This window comes from Monodelphis domestica, chromosome 1, assembly GCF_027887165.1.
Source record: "Monodelphis domestica isolate mMonDom1 chromosome 1, mMonDom1.pri, whole genome shotgun sequence".
NCBI lineage: Eukaryota > Metazoa > Chordata > Mammalia > Didelphimorphia > Didelphidae > Monodelphis > Monodelphis domestica.
In genome coordinates this window covers 213,665,113-213,691,024 of record NC_077227.1, presented here as the reverse complement: position 1 = coordinate 213,691,024, position 25,912 = coordinate 213,665,113, and the positions used below count along the sequence as shown (strand labels likewise).

Here is a 25,912-nt window from a genome sequence, read left to right as displayed (position 1 = left end):
TTTTCAATCAAATCTGTGATTTCCTACATATAGTGAGCTATTTTTTTCCATTTATGCACACTGGAATCTGCTCACCAGGTGTTAAGAGCTGTCTTGGAGCACTGAAAAATATTAAATAACATTCCTAGGAACATACTATACAGTCACTATGTATCAGTTTCTTCCTGACTAGTTCTCTATTCAATGCATCATGGCTGCTTCTCCTTGGAATAGAATGAAAAAGCATTTATTTATTATATAGCAAGCATTGTGCTAAACACTATTCAAAGGGAAAAATCAAGACATTCTCTGTTCTCAGGGAATTTAGAATTTGAAGTAATTGGGGAGATAACACATAAAGGAGGGCTCTTGTTTATATTTAGTTCATGGTAGATGGAAAAGGCAGATGGTACTTAGACCAGGAATGTAGCAGGGCATATAGAAAAGACAAAGAGATCTTGGGGGAATAATGGTTGGTCTTTATCAAGAGGATAGTGGGATGAAGAGCCTAGAGAGGCTCTAGGAAACCTCTAGCAGAGGTAGAGATCAGAGGTTGGTATATAGCTGTCAGTGGACATCCTTTGATGGCTGGCAACGTGGCAGTAGGGCAATGAAGGTGGATGGTGAAGGGAAGGCCTACTTTCAGTGACAACAGGTAACACTGGTCTTTCTTCTTGCCTTCCATTGGCAGGCTAGTGAAGAGTAAGCCAAAGTTCTTGGCTTCTCACATCCCATGAAGGTGGCTGGTCCTGGGTTCTCAGGGGGTCTACTTGTATACATAAGCACAATTAAAAAATATATTTTCAATACAGAATATTCTTCTTAAATACATTAAGTAGCTAGTTGGTCTTTATATTTTACACAATGTACAAAATATGACTACAAATAAGTTGCTTTCATATATAGCTTATCCATTCATTACTTCATTTATATTGCTTTCTAGGCATATATACATATGGAAGGTCACTGAGCCTAATGTTTAACTAAGTGGTATAGGACACTTTTAATTAATATTGTATACATATCTTATCCTTGTTAAGTGGTAAGCTTGCAGAAAGTGGGAACCATGGATCATAGGACAAGGGATGGAAGGGAATATAATATGTAATGTAGCTCAACAATGCCATTTTAGGAATGAGGAAAAAGTACCGTATTTTGTACAGTGCTTTGAACATAAGCACTTAGTAAGTATCACTTAACTGAATTAGAGAAACCTGGGGAATCGAAATATTATGTAGACATTCTTTAAGGAATTTATAGAATTTAAAAAAACATTAATTAAATTATCTTATACAAGGGTTCAGGGAAGGCTTAATGGACGTAATTTAGCATATGAACTAACCCTTAAGGATGGTAAGGCCATGGTCCTCATGGCTTTAGAAAGAAAGGGTTGCACGAGGTGGTTTCTGAGGTTCATTTCAGTTTTAAGACCTATGATTTTGGGAGGTGTAAATTCCTCTGTATTCTTCTTTTGATAATCACTAATTTGAGGACACTCTGCCACCATCTTGTCTTTGGAATGTCCAACAGACAGTCTTTAGGAACAGTCTTTTCCAGGCTCTAAGTGAGACCAGCCGTTAGAATTAAATCATGAAACTAAAAAGGCAAATTCAATCATGAAACTAAAAAGGCATAATACAGTCATTTGTTTATCTATTATTTAACATGAGATTGTTACCAGATCCTATTAAAACACTGATTTGAATTTCTGTAACCACACATACCATACTGGTTTTTTTAGAGGCTTTTTTAATTATAGGAAAAGGGTCAAGTTTTATCACTTTGAGGGACATCAATATTTGAATATTATTGGTAATACTTAAGGTTTAGGGTTAAGGGAAATAAAGGTAAAGATATGCTTATTTAACCAAAATTAATTTTACCTTGGGGTGTATGGGGTGCTCAGGGAGGAGTAGTATCTCTGGTATGGAGGGCTTGTCATGCCCTCCTAGGGCAGCTCTCCAGCCTCTGACCCCCACCTGACACCCAGCTCTCACTTGTGGCTCCCAGTAGCTGCTAGCATGCGGCAGCGGCCACACTCTGGGCAATGGCTTCGACAGGCCGGCTAAACCTTGTGAGGGTAGCCAAGGGGTCATCGTGGACCCCTGGTGAACCAGGGCTTTGCTCACCCAGCATGTGAAGACTGCTTCGGCCGAACAGACGGAAGAAACCAATAAGAAGGTTCAACGGCTGAGAGGGCGATGCAGCAAAACACTGTGGAGTGCTTAGGGCGTGTTGGAGAACAAAAGACAACATGACCATCCAATGCAGCTGAGGAAATCTCCAGGTGTAACGACCTTTCGTGCCATTGGACCCAGGCTTCCAACGCTGAGACAGTGGGACTGTCTCTGTGCATTGACTTTTCCACTTAAATCTCCTTCACGCACAAGTGTTTTTGTGCACACTCATCTACATCACAGATGAAAGCGCACAAAGACAATTGTCATTCTCGGTTACCGAGAGACTACTACTAATTTTACCTTTGACTTTGCTAAGTAAAATATCCCTTTAGATGCAATAATGTTCTTTTAATAGAAAGTAGCTTTGTCAAAGATGCTACTCCAAACATCTGATCATGGAGAACACATAAAATAGAATGTCTTTCTTTTTTATGGTGAGGGCTGGGGAGGGGAAATGTTTAAAATAATAGCACCCTAAAACTAAACCAGAGAGCTGAGTAAGTTTAGTTGCTATTTCTTTTCTTTTAGGGACAATATAAAAAGAAAGGCAAAACAACAGTTCACATTTTCTGTCACTTATATGAACTGTAGACATGAGCACTGAAAACATTAATGTTTCTATCACGTCATTTGGAGATCTCTGTTAAAAAAAATTTTCCAAGCTGCTAACTGGCATATTTAATTTGGAAAACATTTGTAAACTAATTAAAGTAACATCAACATCACAAATTTATTAGAATACATGCAGAATATTTGAAGTATTTTAAGATTTAAATATTACTTTATCAGAAAGGAATCTAGTTATTTTTATATTTTTTTTTGATAAAGATTAGAAACCAAGTCCATCTTATAAAATGTATCTCAAATCTATATAGGTAGCTATTAAATTATTGTCCATCTATGAAGAATACGCAACTGTATATAAAATCTGTTATCAGGAACACTATTTGTGCCAACTGATTTGTAGGTTGAACTTCCACTAGTTTTTTGGCTAGCATCTTCTCTTAAAAGCTATTAAGTACCATTCTAACTTTATTTTGGTACTAGGCAAAATATGAAGTTCATTTTTAGGGCCAAGTGTATTCAAAAGTATTCTAAAAGAATAAAATCAAAAGATGAATCAATGCTCACTTAGTTCACTGAAATTTTTATGTAAATAATTTATAGAAAAGATACCCAAGACAAGCTTTCCAAGATTAAATTCTTTACACTTCAGAGATGATCCCTTACCAATCCAGATATACATATATAGTACCTTCCATCTAAATAACACTAAGGTACTAAATATTGCATGCAAATAACTGTTTGACAATCTAAAGATGTAGGACTACAAAATAAAAGATGCATGGATTTGTTTACTACCAAACAACCCAACTTGGGTTTTATCTGTATTAGGAAGTATGAACCCAGAAACTGCTAGAGGACAAAGATTTTACTCATCCTTATAAAAAGTACTATAAAAGAAAAGGTGCCTCTGAAGTAACTATGTCAAAGTCACTATGTAGATTTAAGTCATCACTTTCATCTGATGCAGGACACCAAATATTGATGTTATTTGCTCCCAAAAAACAAAATTTTTTATTTTAAACCCTTGATTCCTATCTCAGTAACCACTCTAAGACAGAAGGGCAAGGGCTAGGCAAATGGGGTTAAGTGACTTACCCAGGGTCACACAACTAGAAGTGTCTGAGGCCAAATTTGAACCCAGGTCCTCCTGAATGCAGGTCTGAGGTTCTATCCACTGAGCCAACTAGTGGCTCTAAACAACTATAATTCTTGAGGCAAAAAAGTCACTGACCATCTTCTCTTGTGGGGAAAATAACTTAAAATACAACAATGATGAAGAAAATTAGGTTTATTTATGTAAATTAGAAAAATTGGTTTTGATGTTAGAATTTTGATCAAATGTTTAATTCTGTACAATTTATGATAGTAAATATATACAAAACTTATAATAAAATACAGTGCATCACATATTCTGAGCCCCAGTGTGTTTTCCCAATTCTGAAGGTACCTCTATCACTTCAGTTTTTAGCAAGGAAATACTGTGCTTATTTTGACACAGTGCTTGGTTTATGCAGAATAATACTGTCATGGAAAGGGAAAGGCAAGGACCACCAACAATTAGGAAGTACTTAAGAGCAGTTATTATGCTTCTTTCTATAATAAAATATGTTCCTTATTAAAAATGCATTTATACTCCTTTCAAGATGTGAAAGTCATTACTAAATCTGACAGTTTTGTAAACCCATTGCCAATCCCAATAGATGGATATGAATTTACATGTATATTAAACTTAGTAATATGAATATATTCAACACATTAAAATAAACCAAATAATTAGGCGTAGAGTAAACAGACAAAACTCATTTAAGACATACTTCAATAGGAGAATTAACTCCATACAGGATTAGCAAATTTCCATCATCCGAAATGATGAATATAAAACTAAACCAAAAACATATTTTGAAAAAGATGTCATTTTTTAAGACACCAAGTTTCAAGTTACACAACTATAGAACCATAATGAAATTGTGTATTAAAATATATTGGATAATTTTAGAGCCTTTTAGAATTTAATTAAAGCTATCAATATTACCGTAATCAATTGGCTTAAGCAACTTCACAATAATTTATCTTTTTTGAAGAATCTAAGAACATTTAATATATTTACTTGATAGGGGAGAATTTAAAATTAGCATTTGTGATCATTATAAACTGTAGTTAACTGCACTACAGTTAATTCTGTATCTAACATGGTACTAAATATATCACGTGTGCTTGGACTGTCAGAAGGAATCCATTTCATTTTCTTAAAAAAAAAAAGTCATAGATTCTTGAATTAATTTAAGTTCATTATCTCTTCCTGAAGTTCTTGGGAATCATTCTGATAGGGTTTTTGTGCAATTTTATCAATTAAAATTCATTCTCCATTTTAATAGTTTACTTTGAATTAAAAGGTCAGTGTCACATAAGACTAAAAATGTTCTTCAATTTTGTTTTAGAATAGATCCAACTTCCAAATGTATTTGTGCCTAAAATTCTACTCTAGTCCTCAAATGGAAATGAAAAGGCACCAATTCTCCATCTAAAGTATATGATTAAGATGCTTGCAATTCAAGAAAAATAACCTTAAAAAAAATTAGTCTTTAATTGAATACTTGAATTTTTTCCAGAGTTCTTGATATGTTTAGGGGTTGTCTTGATCTTGATACTTTCCTGATTGCTTTTTATAGCTGCCTCAAGGCGGGCCTTCATTGCAGGAAAAGAAGCCATGAGATTTTTAAAAATTGATGAATACTGGGGACCAATCTGCATCAGATTCTGCAAAGCAAAGTCATGTAAGCTTCTCATTGTGGTAGATGCTGAGCCCAGAGTGTTTTCATCCAGAAGAAAGGAAATGAGAATGGGAAGAATGCCGGCCACCAGCTGAGCTCCTATAAAATTTGAACATAAAACATGAACCCTAGGTTCAGTAAACAGTATGTATTTATTTAATAACATGATCTATATAAGATTAATTTTCTTTGAGGATACATTTTTGCTCCTAAGGAGAGAAAAACAAAATCTCTCTAACTTCTGTTCCCAAGATACAATTATTTCTATGGCAAGCAAACTTCTCTAAGTCCTTGTCCTTCTCCAACAACCATTCAGTTTTCCTGATCTCATCTTTCCCTTACAAACTTCTCCTTCCTACTAACAGGTGGCAAGTCTGAATTTGGCATCATATTTCATACACTTGTTTCTCTGTCACTATGACTCATTATCACTTGTTACTATCACTATCGCTTTCCTTTTGGGAAGCCCACAAGTCTCATGATGCTACTGTCCATCTAAATCCTAAAAGTATTCTTTTGCTTTCCTTAATGATTTTTTTTGTGCCAAGATCATAGTCTCCTTCTCTTTGTTCTCAGCTAATCTCTGTAACTTCTATAGATGCCATTCTGTCTCTCCTAACTTTAACTCTAATGATCTTGTGTCTCTAGCTACCCAATTCTCCTTTCCTTTCACTTCCAAATTTCCAGAAAGAAATTTATCATTGGTACTTCTAACTTCTCACCACCTGCTCACTCCTCCATACTCAGCAATATTGCTTCTTAATCCACACTCTACTCAGAAGGGTGTCTCTCTCAAAAGTTACCAGTTATTTCTTTAATATAAAAGTGAATGCTTTTCTTGGTCCTTATTTTCTTTGGCCTCTGTAAAATCTGATGAACTCATATTTCTTGATCGTTTCCACTGCCTTCTTATGGTTCTCAGGTTCTTAGAAATAGAGCTGGAAGATGGCATTTTAGTTGCTATCTAATATTTAACCCCACCATCACCACTTTACAGATGAAGAAACTGAGATCCCAAGGCTAAGTGGATTGCCTGTAGTCACTGAGCTGGGACTGTATATTTTGGGTAGAATATACATAAAATGCTTTAAAAACAAGAAGGTTCTATATGTTAGCTGTTATCTTATGATTGTTCTATTAAAATACAACATCTTTCCCACTGTGCCATACTGGTTTTCTTCCTTCCTTCACAAATACAACTTCTGGCTCTTCTTTATATCATCCTGACCTCTAAAATGTTGGTTCCTGCCATGGTTCTGCCCTTTGTCCTGTTCTTTTCCCCTCTACATTCTCCCCCTTATACATCACATGTACTCTTACACCTCCAAATAGCTTTTCTTATGCCACTGATTCTCCAATCTGGACCTCTCTCCTATGAACACAGCAGATATGCAATGTTTCTTGCCTTGAATATAATGCCACAAGTATGTGACACAATACAATATAATATAAGTAACTTTCTGATTTCTGTTCTTTTTCACAGTAGGTCAAAATTAAAATTTCAAATTGTTTATTACAACAATCTTTTCACAATAGCTAAGCTGCAGTGCAGAGAGGAGGAGATGGTGGGTGTACTTACGGTGCTGTTCTTCAGCAATAGCCACTAGGGCTTCTAAAACCTTGATGCCTTCTTGAATTGCCTGAAGCTCAGCAGCATCTTCAGGTTTTATTTTATCTGTCTCCTGAAGTTTCCTCACAATGGATGATGCTAATGAATGAATATAAGGGTAAGATACTGCTGGGTTGGGATACTGAAAAACGGAAAGCAGCAGCTGATAGCATTTGATTTGTACCTAAATGGGCAAAACATATGGACAATTACAGATTGAAAGGAAAATAGGAATTACAAACAACAGAAGAGACCTCTGAGACTTTAGTAGTTAAGACAAAGTCACCATGAAAATGTGATGGGTAGGAACCTAGGCAGTGTTATTTACTTTGGAATCTTTTCTCAATTTCATTATCATATTTGAAGTTCAATCTGTATCATACATTTAAACTGTCTTATATAAAGTGAAAGACAAATTCTTCCATTCTCAATTAAGGTGATTTTAGAATTATTTGGGCAATATAGGAAGGAATGGAGGAATGTGACTATTTTTGAGGCCAAGTTATGGTTTGAGGAAGATTAAGAAATTGTGGTCAGACTACACAAGTTAAATACCTTTATATAACATAGCTCCCCTTATGATTAAAGTCTGTGCTTAAGGCTGTAGCAAAGGACATGGAAAGGTACTATAAAGCTATCTATTTCATTGTATAAGGAGGGCATGAGGTAAAAAATAAATACATAGAAATTATTCATTATTCAGATGACGTTGGTCATATCTGAATATCTCTAAGGGTGGGATGTGCAATTTACATTTCCTTTTAAGAATCAGAATTGGTTCCTATACTTTTAGAAACAGAATTTATTAGTTCTATGTAAGCAGAAGGAACTTATGTTTACTAACTGTTAAGAGAGTGACTTCTGTGTGAGGAATATACTTAATTATTCCTTGCATTATCTGTGAAGTCTTAATGTAAAAATTCACAAAATACCATATGTAAATATCTGGAAACAATTTATTTAAGTTGTTTAGTGTCCATATTGAAAAGATTGGTAAACAGCAATACTAGATAATGTTTTAGCAATACACTATTCAAAAGTTGGGGCATAAACCCTTTTCAATTATTAATTGAAACTACCTGGTCTTGTGATTCAAAAAGTAATCAAAAGGGCATCTAGGTGGTACCAGGCATGGAGTCAGGAGGATCTAGGTTGAAATCTGGTCTCAGACACTGCCTCGCTGTGTGACCCTGGGCAAGTCACTTGAGCCTGTTTGCTTAGCCCTTACCCTTCTGTCTCATAGTTGTTACTAAGAGAGAAAGTAAATGTTAAAGCCCCAGAGTCACATGATCATATAGTGCTAGAGCTGACTGCAATCCAAGGGGTCAATCCCTTAATTTTACAAATGAGGAATGTAGGGCCCAAGATAGCTAAAGTGATTTGTCTATGGTCATATAGATGGTAACATTAGAGGTGGCATTTGAACTCATTTTCTAATTCCAGAGTCAGTGGTCTTTCTACTGTATCACATGGCATCTTTTGAAAGCATGAGCTGTATTGTGGTATGAAGATGGCTGTGAGTGCTTGAAGTGGGGTGAACAAGCTAAGGCAGATTTTACTAGATTGGAAAGTCTGAGTAATTGGGGAATTGTCATGGGAAAGGGGGCATGGAGGTCAAAAAGAACCCTTGAGGGAGGATACAAATCAGAGCTGGATAGTATTGGCAGATGCAGGTAGGGTATAATCTCATTGTTGGAGGGAATACATGGATGGATCAATGATAAATCTGGTCCCTTGGAGGAAGAGAACAGGAAGGCAGCAGGCTGGAAAAGAGAGCTGTGGGTAGTTTAAAAAGAGCTTTGATGGGGGCAGCTGGGTAGCACAGCGGATTGAGAGTCAGGTCTAGAGACGGGAGGTCCTAGGTTCAAATCAGAACTCAGACACTTCCGAGCTGTGTGACCCTGGGCAAGTCACTTGACCCCCACTGCCTAGCCCTTACCACTCTTCTGCCTTGAAGCCAATACACAGTATTGACTCCAAGATGGAAGGTAAGGGTTTAAAAAAAAAAAGAGCTTTGATTAATCTACTTAGTACACTTACTACTGGGTCTTTTAACTCAAGTGTAGCTTTAAATTTCTCTATACAGCGCTCTTGTAGGCACTGGATGGTGGTCACTTCTGGACTTGTAGACAAGATAAATACTGTTATGGCAGTAAGTAGGCTGATTTCATCTAGTTCTTGATGTGCTCCATCTACTAAAGAGAAATAATCCATTAGAGACAGGCCCTGAACACAGAATTCAAGACTGAGGGCCAGAAGGGGCCTTTTCTAAAACCTTTGTCTTTTACAGATCAGGAAACCAAAGTCCAGAGAACATTGGTATCTTGTCTATGGTTATGGGGTGGGCAGTGGTAGAACCGAGACTTAAAAGCCAATTCTTGTTTTCTTTTTTAAGTTTATTTTTTAAAAATTTTATTTAGTATATTTTCCCATGGTTACAAGATTCATGATCTCTCCCACCTTATTCCTCCTCCCCCTTCCAAAGCTGCCAAGAAGTTCCACTGGATTATACATGTATCATTGTTCAAAACCTATTTCCATATTAATATTTGCAGTAGAGTGATCCTTTAACATCAAAACCCTAATCACATCCCTATCACACTACGTGGTCAATTATATTTTTCTAATGCATTTCTGTTCCCACAGATCTTTCTCTGGGTATGGATAGCATTTTTTCTCACAAGTTCCTCTGGATTGTCCTGGATCATTGCATTATTGCTAGTAGAGAAGTCCATTACATTCGATTGTACCACAGTGTATCAGTCTCTGTGTATAATGCTCTCCTGGTTCTGCTCCTCTCACTCTGCATCAATTCCTGGAGGTCGTTCCAGTTTACATGGAATTTCTCCAGTTCATTATTCCTTTTAGCACAATAGTATTCCATCACCAACATACACCACAATTTGTTCAGCCATTCCCCAATGGAAGGGCATCCCCTCATTTTCCAATTTTTTTGCCAACACAAAAAGCACAGCTATGAATATTTTTGTACAAGGGTTTTTTTTTCTTATGATCTCTTTGGGGTTCTGAAATGGCTTGCCAACTGGAAAAAAGTGTGTAGAGGATCTGATAAAAGTCTCTAGATTGTATTTTAACCAGTGTTGGACTCAATGGTAACTGAAAACAGGCTGAAGCCCAGCTGTAGACCTCAGTGCTGTAGGATGCTGACAACACGATCTGACTGCTCTCTCAGGATGATATAAACATGAACGCGGTTTATTTCATCAAATACAGGAATGGGTAAGTGGACCAGGGAGACAGAGTACCTAGCTCTATCAAACTCTTAGCTATTTCCCCAAATCTGACCTCCAAAGTTTGCTTCGGTCCCGACAAAGTTGGGCTACACTCTCTGCTCTATCTGCCTAAATTATTCCTGACTACCTAATCTGCCTATATGGTCCACTGTAAACAGGAATATAGTTCGGTTGTCAGATAATATAGCTTAAAGGCCAATGGCCTGAGCAGCTCACACACACAGATGATCCAAATGAGAGTTGATGTCACCAGTTTCAGAATCAGAGAAAATCTCTGGATAACAGGAACCTCCAAATCTGTCAGAGACTTCAGCAACCTCCTGTAACCTGATCCAAAATAGCCACAGGAAGTAAGCTTCTGCTCTGTTCAGTGTCCCAAGATCAAAGGACCCCCATGGAATCTAAGCATCTCTTTATATGCCCTCTTCCCATTCCAGAATGGGAGCCCATATGGTTCCAGACATCCAGCAAGCTGCTTTTCTAAAGTCCTTGCTTACTCAAACCCATTTCAAATCCTCATTCCCTCTATTCTATTCTAATAATACAAACCCAGTGATGGTATGGCTGGATCAAAGAACAGGCATTCTTTTAAAGTTCTTTGGGCATAGTTCCAAATCGCCCTTCAGAATGGTTGGACCAATTCACAATTCCACCAACAGTGTATTAGTGTCCCAATTTTGCCACATGCCCTCCAACATTTATTGCTTTCCTATGCTGTCATATTGGTCAATCTGTTAGTTGTGAGATGGTACCTCAGAATTGTTTTAATTTGCATTTCTCTAATCAAGAGGGATTTAGCACACTTTTTCATGTGCTTATTGATAGTTTTTATTTCATCCTCTGAAAACTGCCTATTCACATCCCTTGATTATTTGTTGATTGGGAAATTGCTTGATTTTTTTGTAGATTTAACTTAATACCTTATATATTTGGGAAATTAAACCTTTGTCAGAGAGTTTTGTTATAAAAATGTTCTCCCAGTTTATTGCTTTCCTTCTAATTTTGGTTGCATTGGTTTTGTTTGTATAAAACCTTTTTAATTTGATATAATCAAAATCATTCATCTTATATTTTGCAATGTTTTCTTTCTCTTGCTTGGTCTTAAATTCCTTCCTTTCCCATAGATTTGGCAGGTATACTAATCTATGTTCACTTAATTTATTTGATTTCATTCTTTATGTTTAAGTCATTTATCCATTTTGAATTTATCTTGGTATAGGGTTTAAAATGTTGATCTAAACCGACTTTTCCCCATACTGTTTTCCAATTTTCCCAGCAGTTTTTGTCAAATAGTGAATTCTTGTCTCTAAACCTGGGGTCTTTGGGTTTATCAGACACTAGCTTAGTGAGGTCATTTACCCCTGGTCTATTCCACTGATCCACCCTTCTGTCTCTTAGCCAGTAACACATTATTTTGATGATCACAGCTTTATAATACAGTTTGAGATCTGGTACTGCAAGGTCACCATCCTTCACATTTTTTCCCCATTATTTCCCTTGATATTCTTGATCTTTTGTTCTTCCTTCCATATTAACCTTGTTATAATTTTTTCTAATACTATAAAAAAGGTTTTTTGGTAGTTTGATAGGTATGGCACTGAATAAGTAGATTAATTTGGGTAGGATTGTGATTTTTATTATGTTAGTTTATCCTACCCAGGAGCAGTTAATGTTTTTCCAGTTGTTTAGATCTAGTTTTAATTGTGTGAAAAGTGTTTTGTAGTTGTGTTCATATAGTTCCTGTGTTTGTTTTGGCAGATAGATTCCTAAATGTTTTATATTGTCTAGATTAATGATTCATATTCTTTTGCTCTTCTCCTCCCCCTCCCTCCTGTAGCCAATGAGCAATTCCCACCGGGTTTTACATGTGTCATTTGATCAAGATCTATTTCCATATTATTAATATTTTCACTAGAGTGATCAAAGTAGGTGCTCATTGATTTTGGAATATCTAGACAACTGTGGTACAGTAATGGAATGGAATGTTACTGTGCTATAAGAAATGATGTGAGTGATGAATACAGAAAAATATGGAAAGATCTATATAAGCTGATGCAGAGTGAAGTAGACCCAAGAAAACTATAATAGATACAGTAACTACATCAATGTAAATGCAAAGAATCATACGCCAAAAAATAAAAGTAAATGTAATAAAATTATAAAGACCTTAGTTTCAAATGAAGAGATATGAGGAAGACAGTTCCAATCTACCCTTTCTTGGAGGTAGGTATTACCTATCACACATACTTTCAGACTTATTCAATGTATCATTAATTTGTACTGAGTGCCCCCCATCCCCTCTGGTATGCAGTTCTATTTGTTTTCCCATTATGGGATGGCTATCTGGGAGGAAGAGGAGACAAGGATACCTGGGATAACTATGATGAAATAAGAAACAGAAAATATCACTAAAAATTACCTTAAGACCAAAGCAGATTTGAAGAAATCACAAATGAAAACTGTCCAGATCTCTTAGAAGAGGGCAAAATAAAAATAGAAGAAAAGCCAGGAGGCATATCATGGAAGAAAATCCAAAATAAAAACTCCTAGCAACATTATACGGTCAAAATCCAGAGCTTCTGGGTCAAAGAAAAAGCACCATAAGTAGCCAGAAAGAAAGAACTAAGGAATCACAATTGGAAGTACATATAATTCAGCAGTCACCACTGCAATAAAAGAGTAAATAGCTTGGAATACAATAGTTTAGAAGGCAAAATATCTAGTCTTAGAGATAAGAACAAGTTACCTTGCAAAAATAAGTATACTGTGGTATGGGGGAAAAATGGACAATTAGTGAAATGGGGGTATTCTGAGCATTCCTGCCAAAAAACCCAAACAGCAGAAAATCTTTAAAGTATAAATAGAATCAAGAGAAACATAAAAAGGCATTCATGAACATAGTATCATAAGGGACTAATAGAACTGTTGGAACCCCATCATCAACAGGGATATAAAAGGAATCTAATTAGAAAAAATTAAGGGCATCTAAGTGGCACAAGGGATAGAGGGCCAGGCCTGGAATCAGTATGCCCTGAGTTCAAATCTAGCCTCACTTACTAGCTGTTTAACTCTGAGTATGTCACAGAGGTTAACTCTGCCCTGGTTTCCTAGTCTGAAAAAGGGATAATAATAGCAACTAAGTGGCTCAGTGGATAGAGACTGCTGGTCCTGGAGTTAGGAAGATAAGAAATCAAACCCAGCTTTGGACACTTATTAGCTTTATGACCCTGACAAGTCACTTAACCTCTGTTTGTCTTAATGCACTGGAGAAGAAAATGGCAAACTCATCCAGTATCTTTGTCAAGAAAACCCCATGGACAGTATTAGTATGCAATGGGGTCTCAAAGAGTAGGATATGACTGAATGATTGAATAACAACTGTACGTACCTTTCACTGTTGTTGTGAGAATAAAATGAGATAATATTTGTAAAGTGTTTAGCACAGTGGCTGACACAAGGTATGTCCCATATGTTAGCTATTATTGCTATCAGCCTTAGAGATGGTTGATTATGTCTTGATTATCTTAACAGAAGAATAAAAAAGGGAGAAAAGGGAGAGGAAAATCATTTTATATAATAAGGATGTACAATTATACAAAGAGGAAAAGGTTGAGGGAAGTGGCTGATACTTACACCTGATTCTCATTTGAACTGGTCAAAAGAGGGAAGAATATACAAACACATATGGACATATACAGATGAGTATAAAGAAATACATTTCATACAACAGACAGAGAGAAGAGGGAAAGAATGAATTTGAGGGAGAGTAGACTAAGGGAGGGATCTTAGTCCTAAGTTAAACAAACTCTAAATAAGGATATACAAAATATTTATAGCTCCTTTTGTGTAGGTAAAGAATTGGAAACTGAAGGGGGTACCCATTAATTGGGGATGGCTAAACAAATTATGATATATAAAAGTGGAATATGATTCTGCCGTAAGAAATAATGGCTAGGAAGATCTATATGAACTGATACTGAGTGAATAGAACCAAGAGAAAAATTTATACAATAACAATATAGTAAAACCATACAACTTTGAAGTAATTAGGAACTCTGATTTGCATAATGACCAACCAGAATTTCAAAGGAATGATGAAAAATGCAATCCATCTTCTGGTAGGAGTGAAGAATGAGGTATATCTTTTCTGGACATGGGCAAATATGGAAATTTTTTTGCCCAATTATATATATTTATAACAGTTTTTTTTTTTCATTTCTCAGTTGGCGATGGGTAGAGATGGTGAAGAGAAGGCAGATTTTTGGTGATTGAAAAAAGTTGATATCTCTAAATTAACATCCTAGTGCAAATACCAACAACATGGAAATGGGTTCTGATCAAGGACACATATAATACCCAGGGGAATTGTGCGTTGGCTATGGAGGGAGAGGGGGAGGGGAGGGAGGAATAGAAAATGATGTTTGTAACCAAGGAATAATGTTTGAAATTGACCAAATAAAAAAACAATGTTTAAAATTAAAAAAAGAAAAAAGTTGTTATCATCTTACTATGTTCTGCCAAATCATATCTGCAGTATTGTATTTTATTTTATATGCTACACATATATATAGGGAAACTGACCAGTGGGAACATGCCCAAAGAAAAGAAAGCAGGATTTAGAGTACTGAAAGAATGCAGACAAGAGTATACTTTAGGGAGACCATGATGGCTGTCTTCCATATTTGAAGGACTGTCATATTGGAAGAATGACCTCATTCTAATTCTCCTCAACGGGTAGGACTAGGACCAGTTCATGGAGATAAAAAAAACTGAAATGAACACCAAAAAACCCCTTTCACATGAATTAAGAATTGTCAGAGAGAGAGACAGAGAGAGACAGAGACAAAGACAGAGACAGAGACAGAGAGATTGAGAATGTTACCTATATATAGAATGGTTTGCTTCTGGGACTAGTGAGTTCTCATTCTTGGAAATCTTCAAAAAAGAGTCTGAATGATCATTTGTTAGAGACCCTGTTGAGAGGATTTATGCTTTGGAAAATGGTTGACCTGGAAGATTTTTAAAGTACCTTATAACTCTTAATTCTATCACTATACCTTAGGCAACTAGTCTGTATTCTTTCATTCTTATGGCGATAATGCTCTATCTGAACTTTCTTTCTCTTATCATCTTTTTTCTAAAGCAACTTGTGCCCTTCCCTACTCCCATCTTCTTTTGAAATGGGTGCAAAGTTCCTTTATGGCCTTTATTGGGTCAGCAGTGGCAATGGCAACAAAAGTAGAGCCTTTTTATAATATGTAAGTTAGTTCAGTATGACATTTTAAAGTTTTAAGCATATGTTGTGAGATACTGATTTTCTTTTTCCTTTTCCTAAAAAATTTATGTATTTATTTTAGAAGATTTTTTTCAAGGTTACATGATTCATATTCTTTCCCTCCTCTCCTCTCTCCCCCTTTCCATAGTCAATGAGAAATTCAACTGGATTTTACATGTATCACTGATCAAGACCTATTTCCATAGTATTAATATCTGTAATAGAGTGATCATTTAGAGAGACTAATTTTCTTAAAGACAAATGAACAGGTTTCTGGCCCATATTTTTAGAATAATTTGTAGAACTGACAAAGCATTTGCCTATCATAAGCAACAAATTAGAAAAATGGAAACTTACTATTTTTGAGTCTGTAAATATTGCTTAAGTGGGGTTATAAAAGCAACTTGTCATCTATAGTTGCCAGATATTGGAGAAAGATAATATTTCTATTATCCATACTCTGATATGATAAAAAATGTCTAATGAAAATACAATTAAGCCTAAGAGGAAAAGCCAAAACATTAAAAAAAATCTTAAGTACATATTAATTTGGCTATGCCCCTTGCCATAGGATTGATGGGAATCTGAATAAAATACAGGATATACTACACAAAAGAGCAATAGATCCCATATTAAAATAAGAATTAGATATAATTATGCTAATAAAGGTTTCATCAGGAACAAAGACACATGACTTGGGTAAATACAGAGTTAGGAGCAGTCATTTCTTGGGTGAATTTATAGATAACAGGTTGATTCTAATCAAAGAAGTTGCCTGTTTTACTGTTTTTGGAGAAACTGATGTCAAAGTAGGAGTAAAATCCACTTTGTGGTTTTCATTTCCATCAATCTATGAAAACCAAAAACTTACTGTCAGTCAGTCTTCTTTAAATTGTTCTAGTTCCTTTATTACCCACCTACTGACTTTCAGTAAAAATGATTTTTTAAAAATTATAAGTTTTTTTTGGGCAGGGACCTTCTCTGACCTACATTTTATAAAACCTAGCACTCAGCTTAGTGCCATTTAGTCTGAGTATAGTTAATGAATGGTTTTTTAATGCTGCTGCTGAAGGTATTACTCATGTGCTTTTATGCTTTCTCATACATTCTTTTCCCATTATGAAATTTGCATTAAAAATGATATGAATGTGGGTACTATTCAAAATGAGTTTAAAAATATGGTTGTGGAGTCACTGATTAATCAGAGAGTTATCCTCTTTTAAATTGTATTAACCTTTTTATTTAAATAAAAGAACTGCATTTTAACACTGGAGTTAAGATTTTAAAACACTCTTGAATGGTTAGGAAAATGACTTCTTTAAAGCAGAACTTTAAGCATTTTAACTGTTCACAGGAAAATAAAAACCATATAACTGGGATAGATTAAAGTAGCATAGTCTTTAGAGTATCAAATAAAACTAGTGATCAAGGAAGAAAAAAGTAACCAGTTTAAAATGAATAACCAGAACAGCAAACTCAAACATTAAGTCAATTAAATCAATAAGTTATATTCATCAGAAACTTTCATTTTTAAAGCGAAGCAAAAGTTATCTTAGGTTAGGAAGCTATACTTAATGCCATTCCATTAACTTCACAGAATAGGATACTTAGGTAGATGGAAGAAAAGAATGGAATAATAATACAATTTGACTTCAATGGGAGAGAAGTAGCTTTAAGAAAATGTTGCATTAGATAATAATGGGATGGGAGGACTTTGAATTTTATAAGGATAATGCAGTAGAGAGGCAGTATATGCTTAAATATATGTATATATATATACATATATATATACTTATACTTAAGAGCACTGAATATTTATTTATATTTATTATATTAATATATCTATCATCAATATATCAATATATTTTATTAATCACTATATTGTCAATTAATATATTTATTATAATTAATATATTTATTAACTATTTATTTAGTTATTAAGCAGCTGCAAATGAAAATCACCAAAGAAAAAAATAAACTGAAAACTGATGGGTGGTGATTAATCAGTCATGCTGAGTACTGCTTCTATTTTTATTAAACATACTGCCTCAGCTGCTCCTCAACACCAGAATGCATGACATTTAGTTCCTATAAAGGTTAAAGATCACACTAAAATGTGAACACTTATGTGCTTAGCTCTCTACCTACATGTGCTTACTCTTGGAACACATATCCAATGAAGAGAGACAGTTCTATAAAATGAAAGGATTTTGGATTTTGCTGCAACTTTATTTAAATTTAAGTCTCAGTGAATCAGGCAACAGATTATCCTAAAAAGAAAACTGGGAAAGTTCTGTTTATCAAAAAGTCTTAATTACCTGGCTCCCAGCAGTCTAGGACTGTTGTTAAAGCACTTCGAAGAAGGTCAGTCCAGGCAGAGTGACTCTTTTCTGCCCGAGCCAAGGGAGAAGACAATATTCCTTTCAAGGCTTGTAGAGCAGCTGCAACAGTAGAAGAGAGTTGGCCTCCAGGTAATCTCACAGCAGTTTCTCGAAGAACCCCAATTATGAGGTATAGAATAGTAGGGAGAACTGAAATGCTTCCTGAAAAAAAAAATTCCTACTTAAATTTTACATGTTTATAGTATGTCTAAAAAGCCACATCAACACACAGTTCCTTTCAGCTCTAAGTCTATGATTTCATGACTAGGATATGTCAATACATACTGTGACTTAAATATAATTTAATGCCATTGAGATATACTTGCTTAAGTATTTTAATTGTTAAGATCAATGACATGAACTTTTAAAGCTATCTTTAATAATAATGTCTCTAGTATAGAATTAAATTTTTCAGCTTATAGTTGATATTTTAAAAATATAGTATCTAGTCTCTTTAGATATGGGGGATAAGAGAGAGCGAGGAATGTAGGATGACTCCAAGATTGTGAGCCTGAGGAACTGAAGGAGAGTGTTGCACTCAATAATAATAGGGAAAGTAGGAGGGGTGGAGGAGGTTTAGGGGGGGAAAAGATAATTAGTTCTGTTTTAGATATGTGAAGTTTAAAATGCCTACTGGATATCCAGTTAGAGATGTTAGAGTAGGCAGAGAGACTGGATGACTGGAGTTAGTAGAGAGGCAGGGTCAGGAAAGGTAGATTTAAAAAACCTCAGAATAAATATGGTAATTAAATCCATGGGAGCTGATGAAATCACCAAATGAAGTAGTATAGAAGTAGAAAAGAAGAGTCCTGAGAGATACCTATGGTCAGAGGGTATGATATGGAGGAGAATCTGGCAAAGGAGAGTGGTCAGGAGAGAGGTGTGTCCTGAAAACCCAGAGAGGAGAGAGTATCAAGGAGTAGAAAGTCATTAGCAGCATCAAGGATGCAAAAAAAGTCAAGAAGAATGAGGACTGAGAAAAGGTCACTGTATTTGGCAACTAAAAGATCATTAATAACTTTGGGAAGAACAGTTTTGGTGGAATGATAAAATTGGAAGCCAGATCACAAGGGGGTTAGGAAGACAGTGGGAGGAGACAGAGTAGAAGCAACCACTATAGATGGTCTTTTCCAGGAGTTTAGCTAAAAAAGAGCCAACAACAACATATAAAACAATAGTGAGTTGATAAGGGAGGTGTGGTAGGTAGGTAGGCAGCAGCAGAGAGGCCCAAGTTGAGGTTTTTAAAGAAAAATTTGTAGTGGGTTCAGAATAGTTGCATGATTTTCTCTATGTATGTTCAGCAGCATATGTGTAAGAATGGAGGGAACAGATTGTGGAAGTGATTCAAGACTGGGGCCTGGCTAGGTATAACTGGAAATATAAAGGGGATAGGGATTAAACAGAGGACAGTGCAGAGTTGCGTTAGTTTATCAAGAGGTCCAGATGGGAATAAGAGAAAAGGGTGGCTACAGCAGGGGAGATGACCTGAGAGAGAATTAAAGGGTCAGGGGATTAAAGAGCACAGTGAAGACAAGAAATAGGGTTTTTTAAGGGAAAGAAGGAGAAGTAAAAAGCCAATAGATTATGATTAGGGGATTTCAGAATTCTTGAAGAGAGTACATTTGTCCTTGATGGAAAGATCAAAGGTATCTTTATATAAGGCTGAGAATGGGATGTAGCTCTTGGGAAGTAAGTAATTTGAGGAACTGAATATTTAGGGTGTTTAAGTGATATGTTATATGATAAAGTTAATATGTGTGTTGAAGTTCCCTAGTATGAGGAAAGGAGTTGAGGAGGATAAAAATTGTGAGCCATGTACCAAATTCATTCATTCAGGAAGGTTAAAAGGAAAGAAGATAAGAGAGCTAAAACACTTAAGTTGTTATTGCAGTTACTACCATTGCCATTCTCTAAGCAAACTGGCTGAGATATTGGAAAAAGGAGGATGAGAAGAGGAAAAAATGTTACTGTCCTGTTAGCCCAAAGCAACAAAGGTGAAATTCTTCTGTCTCTCCTTTTAAGGAGGAGGTGTCCATACCAAAGCTTATTTCTGCTTCTTTAAAGTCTATTTTGCATATCTTTCTACCTATTCTCTAAAAGTTGAAATTAAGCTAAGACTGTACATTACTGCCCTGTATTTAATTTGCTCAAAGACAGTCAAAAGGAAGACTATATTCTGCTACCCAGAGAAAGAAAAGAGAAACCTTTGATGGCAGGGATTTCAGTCACCTTGGGGCTAAATCAATCAAAAAATACCTATTAAGCCTTTATGATATAATAGGCACTATGCTAAGTACTGAGGATACCAAGAAAAGCGAATAAACGAAAGAAGTTTTTATCTATAAACTATAAAGTAAATAGGTTTCCCCAAAGCAGAGAACCCTATGTATTCAGACCATCAAAGAATTCCACTTGGCACAAATGAACCAAAATTAAACCAGGAAGAGAAGCCCAGATAGGCAGAACTAGTAGGAAACTTCCCTAGAAGGGAGGAGTCTCAGGCAACTTTTCCCATTGTTCTCTCTTCAGAAGAAAGTTAAATAGTCTCATATTTCACCCTCCCAGAAGCTAAGAAAAGTGGTGACTTTTCTCAAGCCCAGGGACTCCTTAAGGGAAGAGCAGACATTTTTCCTTTTGAGCCAAATAATTTCATAGCACTGTTAAGGCATACATGAGCAATTAGAGAACATAATAGTATAGAACGAGAGATTATGACAGCTTAATTGTGTGGTTATATCCAATAAAGTATAATAGAAATAAATAAATCAAAGATTAATATGGACAATTATTAAGGAAGGCTTCCCAAAGGAGATCTGAATTGAGTTGGTTCTTTAATTATGGGGAGAAACCTGGCTTTCAAATCAACTTAACAAACAGTCAAGTGTTTACAAAGACATTATGCTAGGTACTTACTATAGAATTAAATAAATCTTTGTAGTTCAGGGAGACTAAAACTGAGAAGGGAAGATAAAGTGGGAACACAGATAGATATAACATAGATCAGAATACACAGAAGTGGTAAAAGATGCTATGAGAGTTCCTTAAAGGAGAGATTACTTCCAATTGGGGGATCAAAAAAAGTGCTTCACAGATGAAGCTGGGCCTTGTAGGATTTCAATAGGTATATCTATATCTATATATGTATTTGTGTTAGAGTTACCTTCATTTATTCTCTATACAGTGATCCCTCACCTATCCCAAGAGTTATGTTCCAGAGACCCCCATGATAGGTAAAAATCCTTGAAATAGTGGTGTTATATTTATTTTATTACATATATATATTTTAAGACTTTATAAACCCTTTCCACTCTATTATAAACCTTTTCCACACTATTATTAACCTACAGTCACTGAACCAGAATACAGAACAAAGTGCTGTGGTTGGTTGCCTTTCATTCCATCAGCCAATAGTATGCTGCAATAAGTGTAACTCCATCATACAGACTTTTATATATATATATATTTAAAACCCTAGATACAGTGAAGCCTTGATAAGTGAACTTTGATATAGAAAGGGATGACTGTATAACTTCTATATACCTAGTTATTTACATTCAGTTTCATCCTTTAGGATATACATTTACTCCTTGAGAGTAGAGGCTGTTCTTTCCTTTTTTGCATTTTTGTATCCCCATGCCTTAGCATAGTGCCTAGCTCATAATAAGTGTTTAATAAATTTCTGCTGATATTTACTACATTGTTAATTAAAACTCTAATGTATTTCCTTGTAGAAATTTTTAAAATCTTATTAAAATTTATTTGGAGGGAAAAGACATATCAAGGGATTCTTTCCATCCATCCATCCATCTATCTATCTATCTATCTATCTATCTATCTATCTATCTATCTATCTATCTATCTCTGTCTATGTATCCAAAAAACTCTAATATCAGTTCTAAGGTAGAATAATGGTAAGGGCTAGGCAGCTGGGGTTAAGTGACTGTCAGACTCACACAACTAGAAAGTGACTGAGCCCATATTTGAACCTAGGACTTCCTGTTTCCAGGCCTGGTGCTCCAACTGCTAAGCCACCTAAGGGTTTACTTTGGAAAAAAGAAAATAAAGCTATTAAAGGTGAACTTGCATATCCAAAGCAAGTTATGGCCCAAACCATACATATTGGGTAAAAAAAGGGAAAATTAGATCAAAGAAGTAGAATAGGGAACCCAGAAAGTGAATGAAATACATATACAAACTTGGTGTCTATTGAACATATGCAAAATAAAAACGTGGGAAGGATTTATTATTTAACAAAGGTACTAGGAAAGGTGATATGCCAGAAAATATCTCATATCATGTAATAACATAAACATGAACAGAATCATTGACTTAAAATTTTAAAAACACTAAAATGGAATATATCTCCTTTATAAAAGGAGTAATTATTACCAAAAAAATAATGTACAGATTAAAAGGTAAATAGATTTATTCAAATTATATAATAAAAACCAATATAGACTAATTTAGCTTAAAAGGTAATCTTGCATTTTACTAATGTCTGTTTCACAATGTTTCCTAACAGCGGACTTTCTATCATCACTAGGTGACATAGAAGAAACAGAGCTGGACTTGGAGTCAGGAAGACCTGAGTTTGAATACTGCTTTAGATATCTACTAGATGTGCTATCTTGGGCAAGATACCTTTGTCTGCTCCAATTTCTTCATCTATAAATCATGTACCTATCTCCCAAAGTTGTTGTGAAGCTCAAATAAGATATGTGCATACATGTTAAAGCATTATATGTTTCTTGTTATGACATTTTATTGGACTTTGAATTTTATTAGTAAGAACTGAATCCATACAAATGTAATTTGTGTCACTGTAGGCCAGCAATTAACACAAGTAATATAATTTACATTTAAGATTTGCTATTAAAATGAAGACAAGTAATAGGGAAATTTTAAAAGTTTATTATGAACTGCTCTATTACACAGAGTTAAAGTAATTTTTTGTTTTATAATTATTGATAATAAGATCTTCAGACAGATTTTTAAAAAGTATGATTTTGATCCAAAGTAAAATGGCTGCAATGTCAAAATTTTACTTCTATTTAAGGCTGGAACATTAGATTATATACAATATAAGATTATAAAATAGTGAATTACCTTGCTATGCCATTTTATGTGTTAGTGATTGTCATCCATTCATTCAAAAGAGATTTTCAATAATGGGAAAGTAAATAATCTTCTGCTCTTCACAGCAATAACCACTTGTTTCCAACATTTACGATAATGTATTACTTAAATTTTGTATTGTTAAAGAATTAAAAACAATGGCTAGGTTTTTGGCTTTTAAGCATTAGTTTAACATAAAGATTAGCATCTATACCCAATTTTCTCTCTGTCTCTGTCTCTCTCTCTGTCTCTGTCTCTGTCTCTGTCTCTCTCTCTCTCCCTCCCTCCCTTCCTCCCTCCCCTCCTTACCTTCTGTCTTAGAATCATCTGGTCTGTGTATATATGTGTTTGTGTTAGGATTACCTTCATTTACTCTGTATATAGCTTTTATATACCCAAGTTATTTGTGTATTGGTTCCAAGGCAGAAGAGCAGTAAGGGCTTGGAAATAGGGGTTAAGTAACTTACTGAGGGTCAAATAGCTAGGAAGCGTCTGAGGCCAGATTTGAACCTAGGACTTCCATTTCTAGTTCTGGCTCTCAATCCATTGAGTCATCCAGCTGCTCCCTCAATTATCTCTTAATACTATTTCCCACCTCCCAATCCACATAAGAAGATCACATATAACATCCTACCTTCAGGAGAGCATACTTCAGGAAGTTCAGAGAGGATAATTAATGCTGCTGAAACCAACTTATTTCCATCTTCTGACAGAATTTGTACTTTTGCAGCTTTTACTCCTGGACTACCTGTCAATTTAGGATTTAACTCTGGGAGCTGCCGGACCAGAATGCACACACACAGCTCCAATGTTGCAAACACCAGTGATCTTCCAGGTACCAATCCTCCTGTGTCCTTTCCTTCTCCAAATTCTGGAAGGGTTTCCTTTTCAGCAGCTCCATCATCAACTGTAAGGGATAAAGACTTAGATTTGAAAAGTACTCCAGTTTTGGTTTGCTAAAGTAAATTCAATCTGGGTATTTATATGCCAAGACACACAAAATGTAGTCATGGAACTAACAAGTCCCATTGTTAAAAACCAGATTTCAGTGGTGTGTGTGTGTGTGTGAATACCATATTTAAAAAGTTAATATATTAATTTTAGAATATTTTTTCATGGTTACATGATTCATGTTCTTTCCCTCTCTGTCCCCCCCCCCATCCCAGAGCTGACAAGCAAATCAACTGGGTTATACATGTATTATCACTCGATACCTATTTCTATATTATTCATATTTTTAATAGAATAATCTTTTAAAACCAACCCCCCCAATCATATACACATATAAAACAAGTGATAAATCCTGTTTTTCTTCTGTATTTCTACTCCCATGGTTCTTTCTCCAGATGTGGATAGCATTCTTTCTCAAAAGTCCCTCAGGGTTGCCCTGGATAATTATATTGCTATTAGTAGCACAATTTATTACATTTGATTGTCCCAAAATGTTTCAATTACTGTATCTAATGCCCTGAGAATAAAGAGAAGGGAAAAGATGCAAGGGTGTTTTGGAGGAAGAACTGATGAAGTGGTAAATGAGTGCAAATAAGGAGTGAGGGAGAATCAAGAATATCTCTGTAAATCTGGATGACTAGAAATGTGGTGGTTCATTGAATAGAAACAAGATAACTTGGGAAGAGTGGTGTTTTCAGGGGAATGAAAATGATTTTGATTTTATATATATTGAGTTTTAGAGGCCTATGGAATATCTCATTGGAAATAGTTATTGACAAGCCATGGTACAAGGGAAAGAAATAAAAAAAGGTGAGACAGTCCCTGCTCTCAAGAAGCTCAGCACATAAAATTCAAGGGCAGTTAGTAGAATGAGAGGTCTTGGGATTAAATCTGACTTCAGATACTCCTTAGCTATGTGACCACGGACAAGTCATTTAACTCCATATGCCTAGTCCTTATCTTTCTTCTGCCTTATAACTGATACCTAATATTGATTCTTAGACAGAAGATAAGGATTTAAGGAAAAAAATAAAGAAATTTCAGCTACTGGGCAGATGGAAAGTTTGCCTGTAAGTTCTAAGGGTTTAGAGTCAGGGTTGTGATAGTGAGGCCCAAGTGTCCATCAGGAGGTCAATATACAGTGCCTAGGGGTCTGGCAGCCAGAGGCATGGCAAGAGCAAGACACCATCTCACTAGAAGGAATACAATTGACTCCATCTCATTCAATCGATGTGAGCAGACAAGTAGCTTGGATGGGGTGTAGGCAGTTAGGGGTAGGAGAGGATTAGGAGGAAAGAGATGATAGGGCTAGATACATAAATCTGGAAGTCATTTGTACAATGATGACAATGTAACTCCCTGGAGTTACTGAGATCATTGAAAGAGTGTGTGAAAGTGAAAGAGTGTCTGAAATTAATTTCCTTTGTAATTTTATCTTCTCAAACCCCCAGCTTCCTTAGAAACTTTACTCTGGTGATACTTCCTATAGAAAGTCCTTCCTGATCTTCTCAGCTGTTATTGATTGTTCCCCTTCAAAATTTACTCGATATTGTATAACTGAAAAATCTGTTACCCTAAAAAAGAACTCCATTTCTTGAGAGCCCACTGACTTCCTGTCATTACATACACAGGGAATAAATATCCAGGGGGCAGTCCTGATCCTCCTTTTTTGGCATTATGTAGCCATAGCGGTGATGGTGGTAAGGTGGGGAATTTGAAAATGGCTAACCAGTCTTGGGCACGTGGTTTTTATTTTTTATTTTGTATCCTCTTTATTCCTTGATTTCTAATGATCACTTAAACCTCTAAAAATATAATATTTTTATTATT

At 35.5% G+C, this 25,912-nt stretch overlaps 1 protein-coding gene across 16 annotated transcripts in view; it reads right to left on the bottom strand.

The window, feature by feature from the left end:
- Positions 1-3,999: 3,999 nt before the first annotated feature.
- Positions 4,000-25,912, bottom strand: part of HEATR5A (HEAT repeat containing 5A) — a 186,207-nt gene continuing 164,294 nt past the window's right edge. For 11 of the 16 annotated variants that reach the window (XM_056810409.1, XM_056810414.1, XM_016427533.2 and 8 more), the window contains 5 exons: positions 23,766-24,038; positions 17,954-18,178; positions 9,147-9,301; positions 7,077-7,290; positions 4,000-5,596 (listed from right to left, as the gene is read on the bottom strand). In XM_056810409.1, coding sequence (XP_056666387.1) covers positions 5,292-5,596; positions 7,077-7,290; positions 9,147-9,301; positions 17,954-18,178; positions 23,766-24,038 — 1,172 coding nt within the window. In that variant the 3' untranslated portion in view covers positions 4,000-5,291. The remainder of the gene's footprint in view (positions 5,597-7,076; positions 7,291-9,146; positions 9,302-17,953; positions 18,179-23,765; positions 24,039-25,912) is intronic. The other 5 variants (XM_056810416.1, XM_056810413.1, XM_056810408.1 and 2 more) reach the window with 1 other exon arrangement.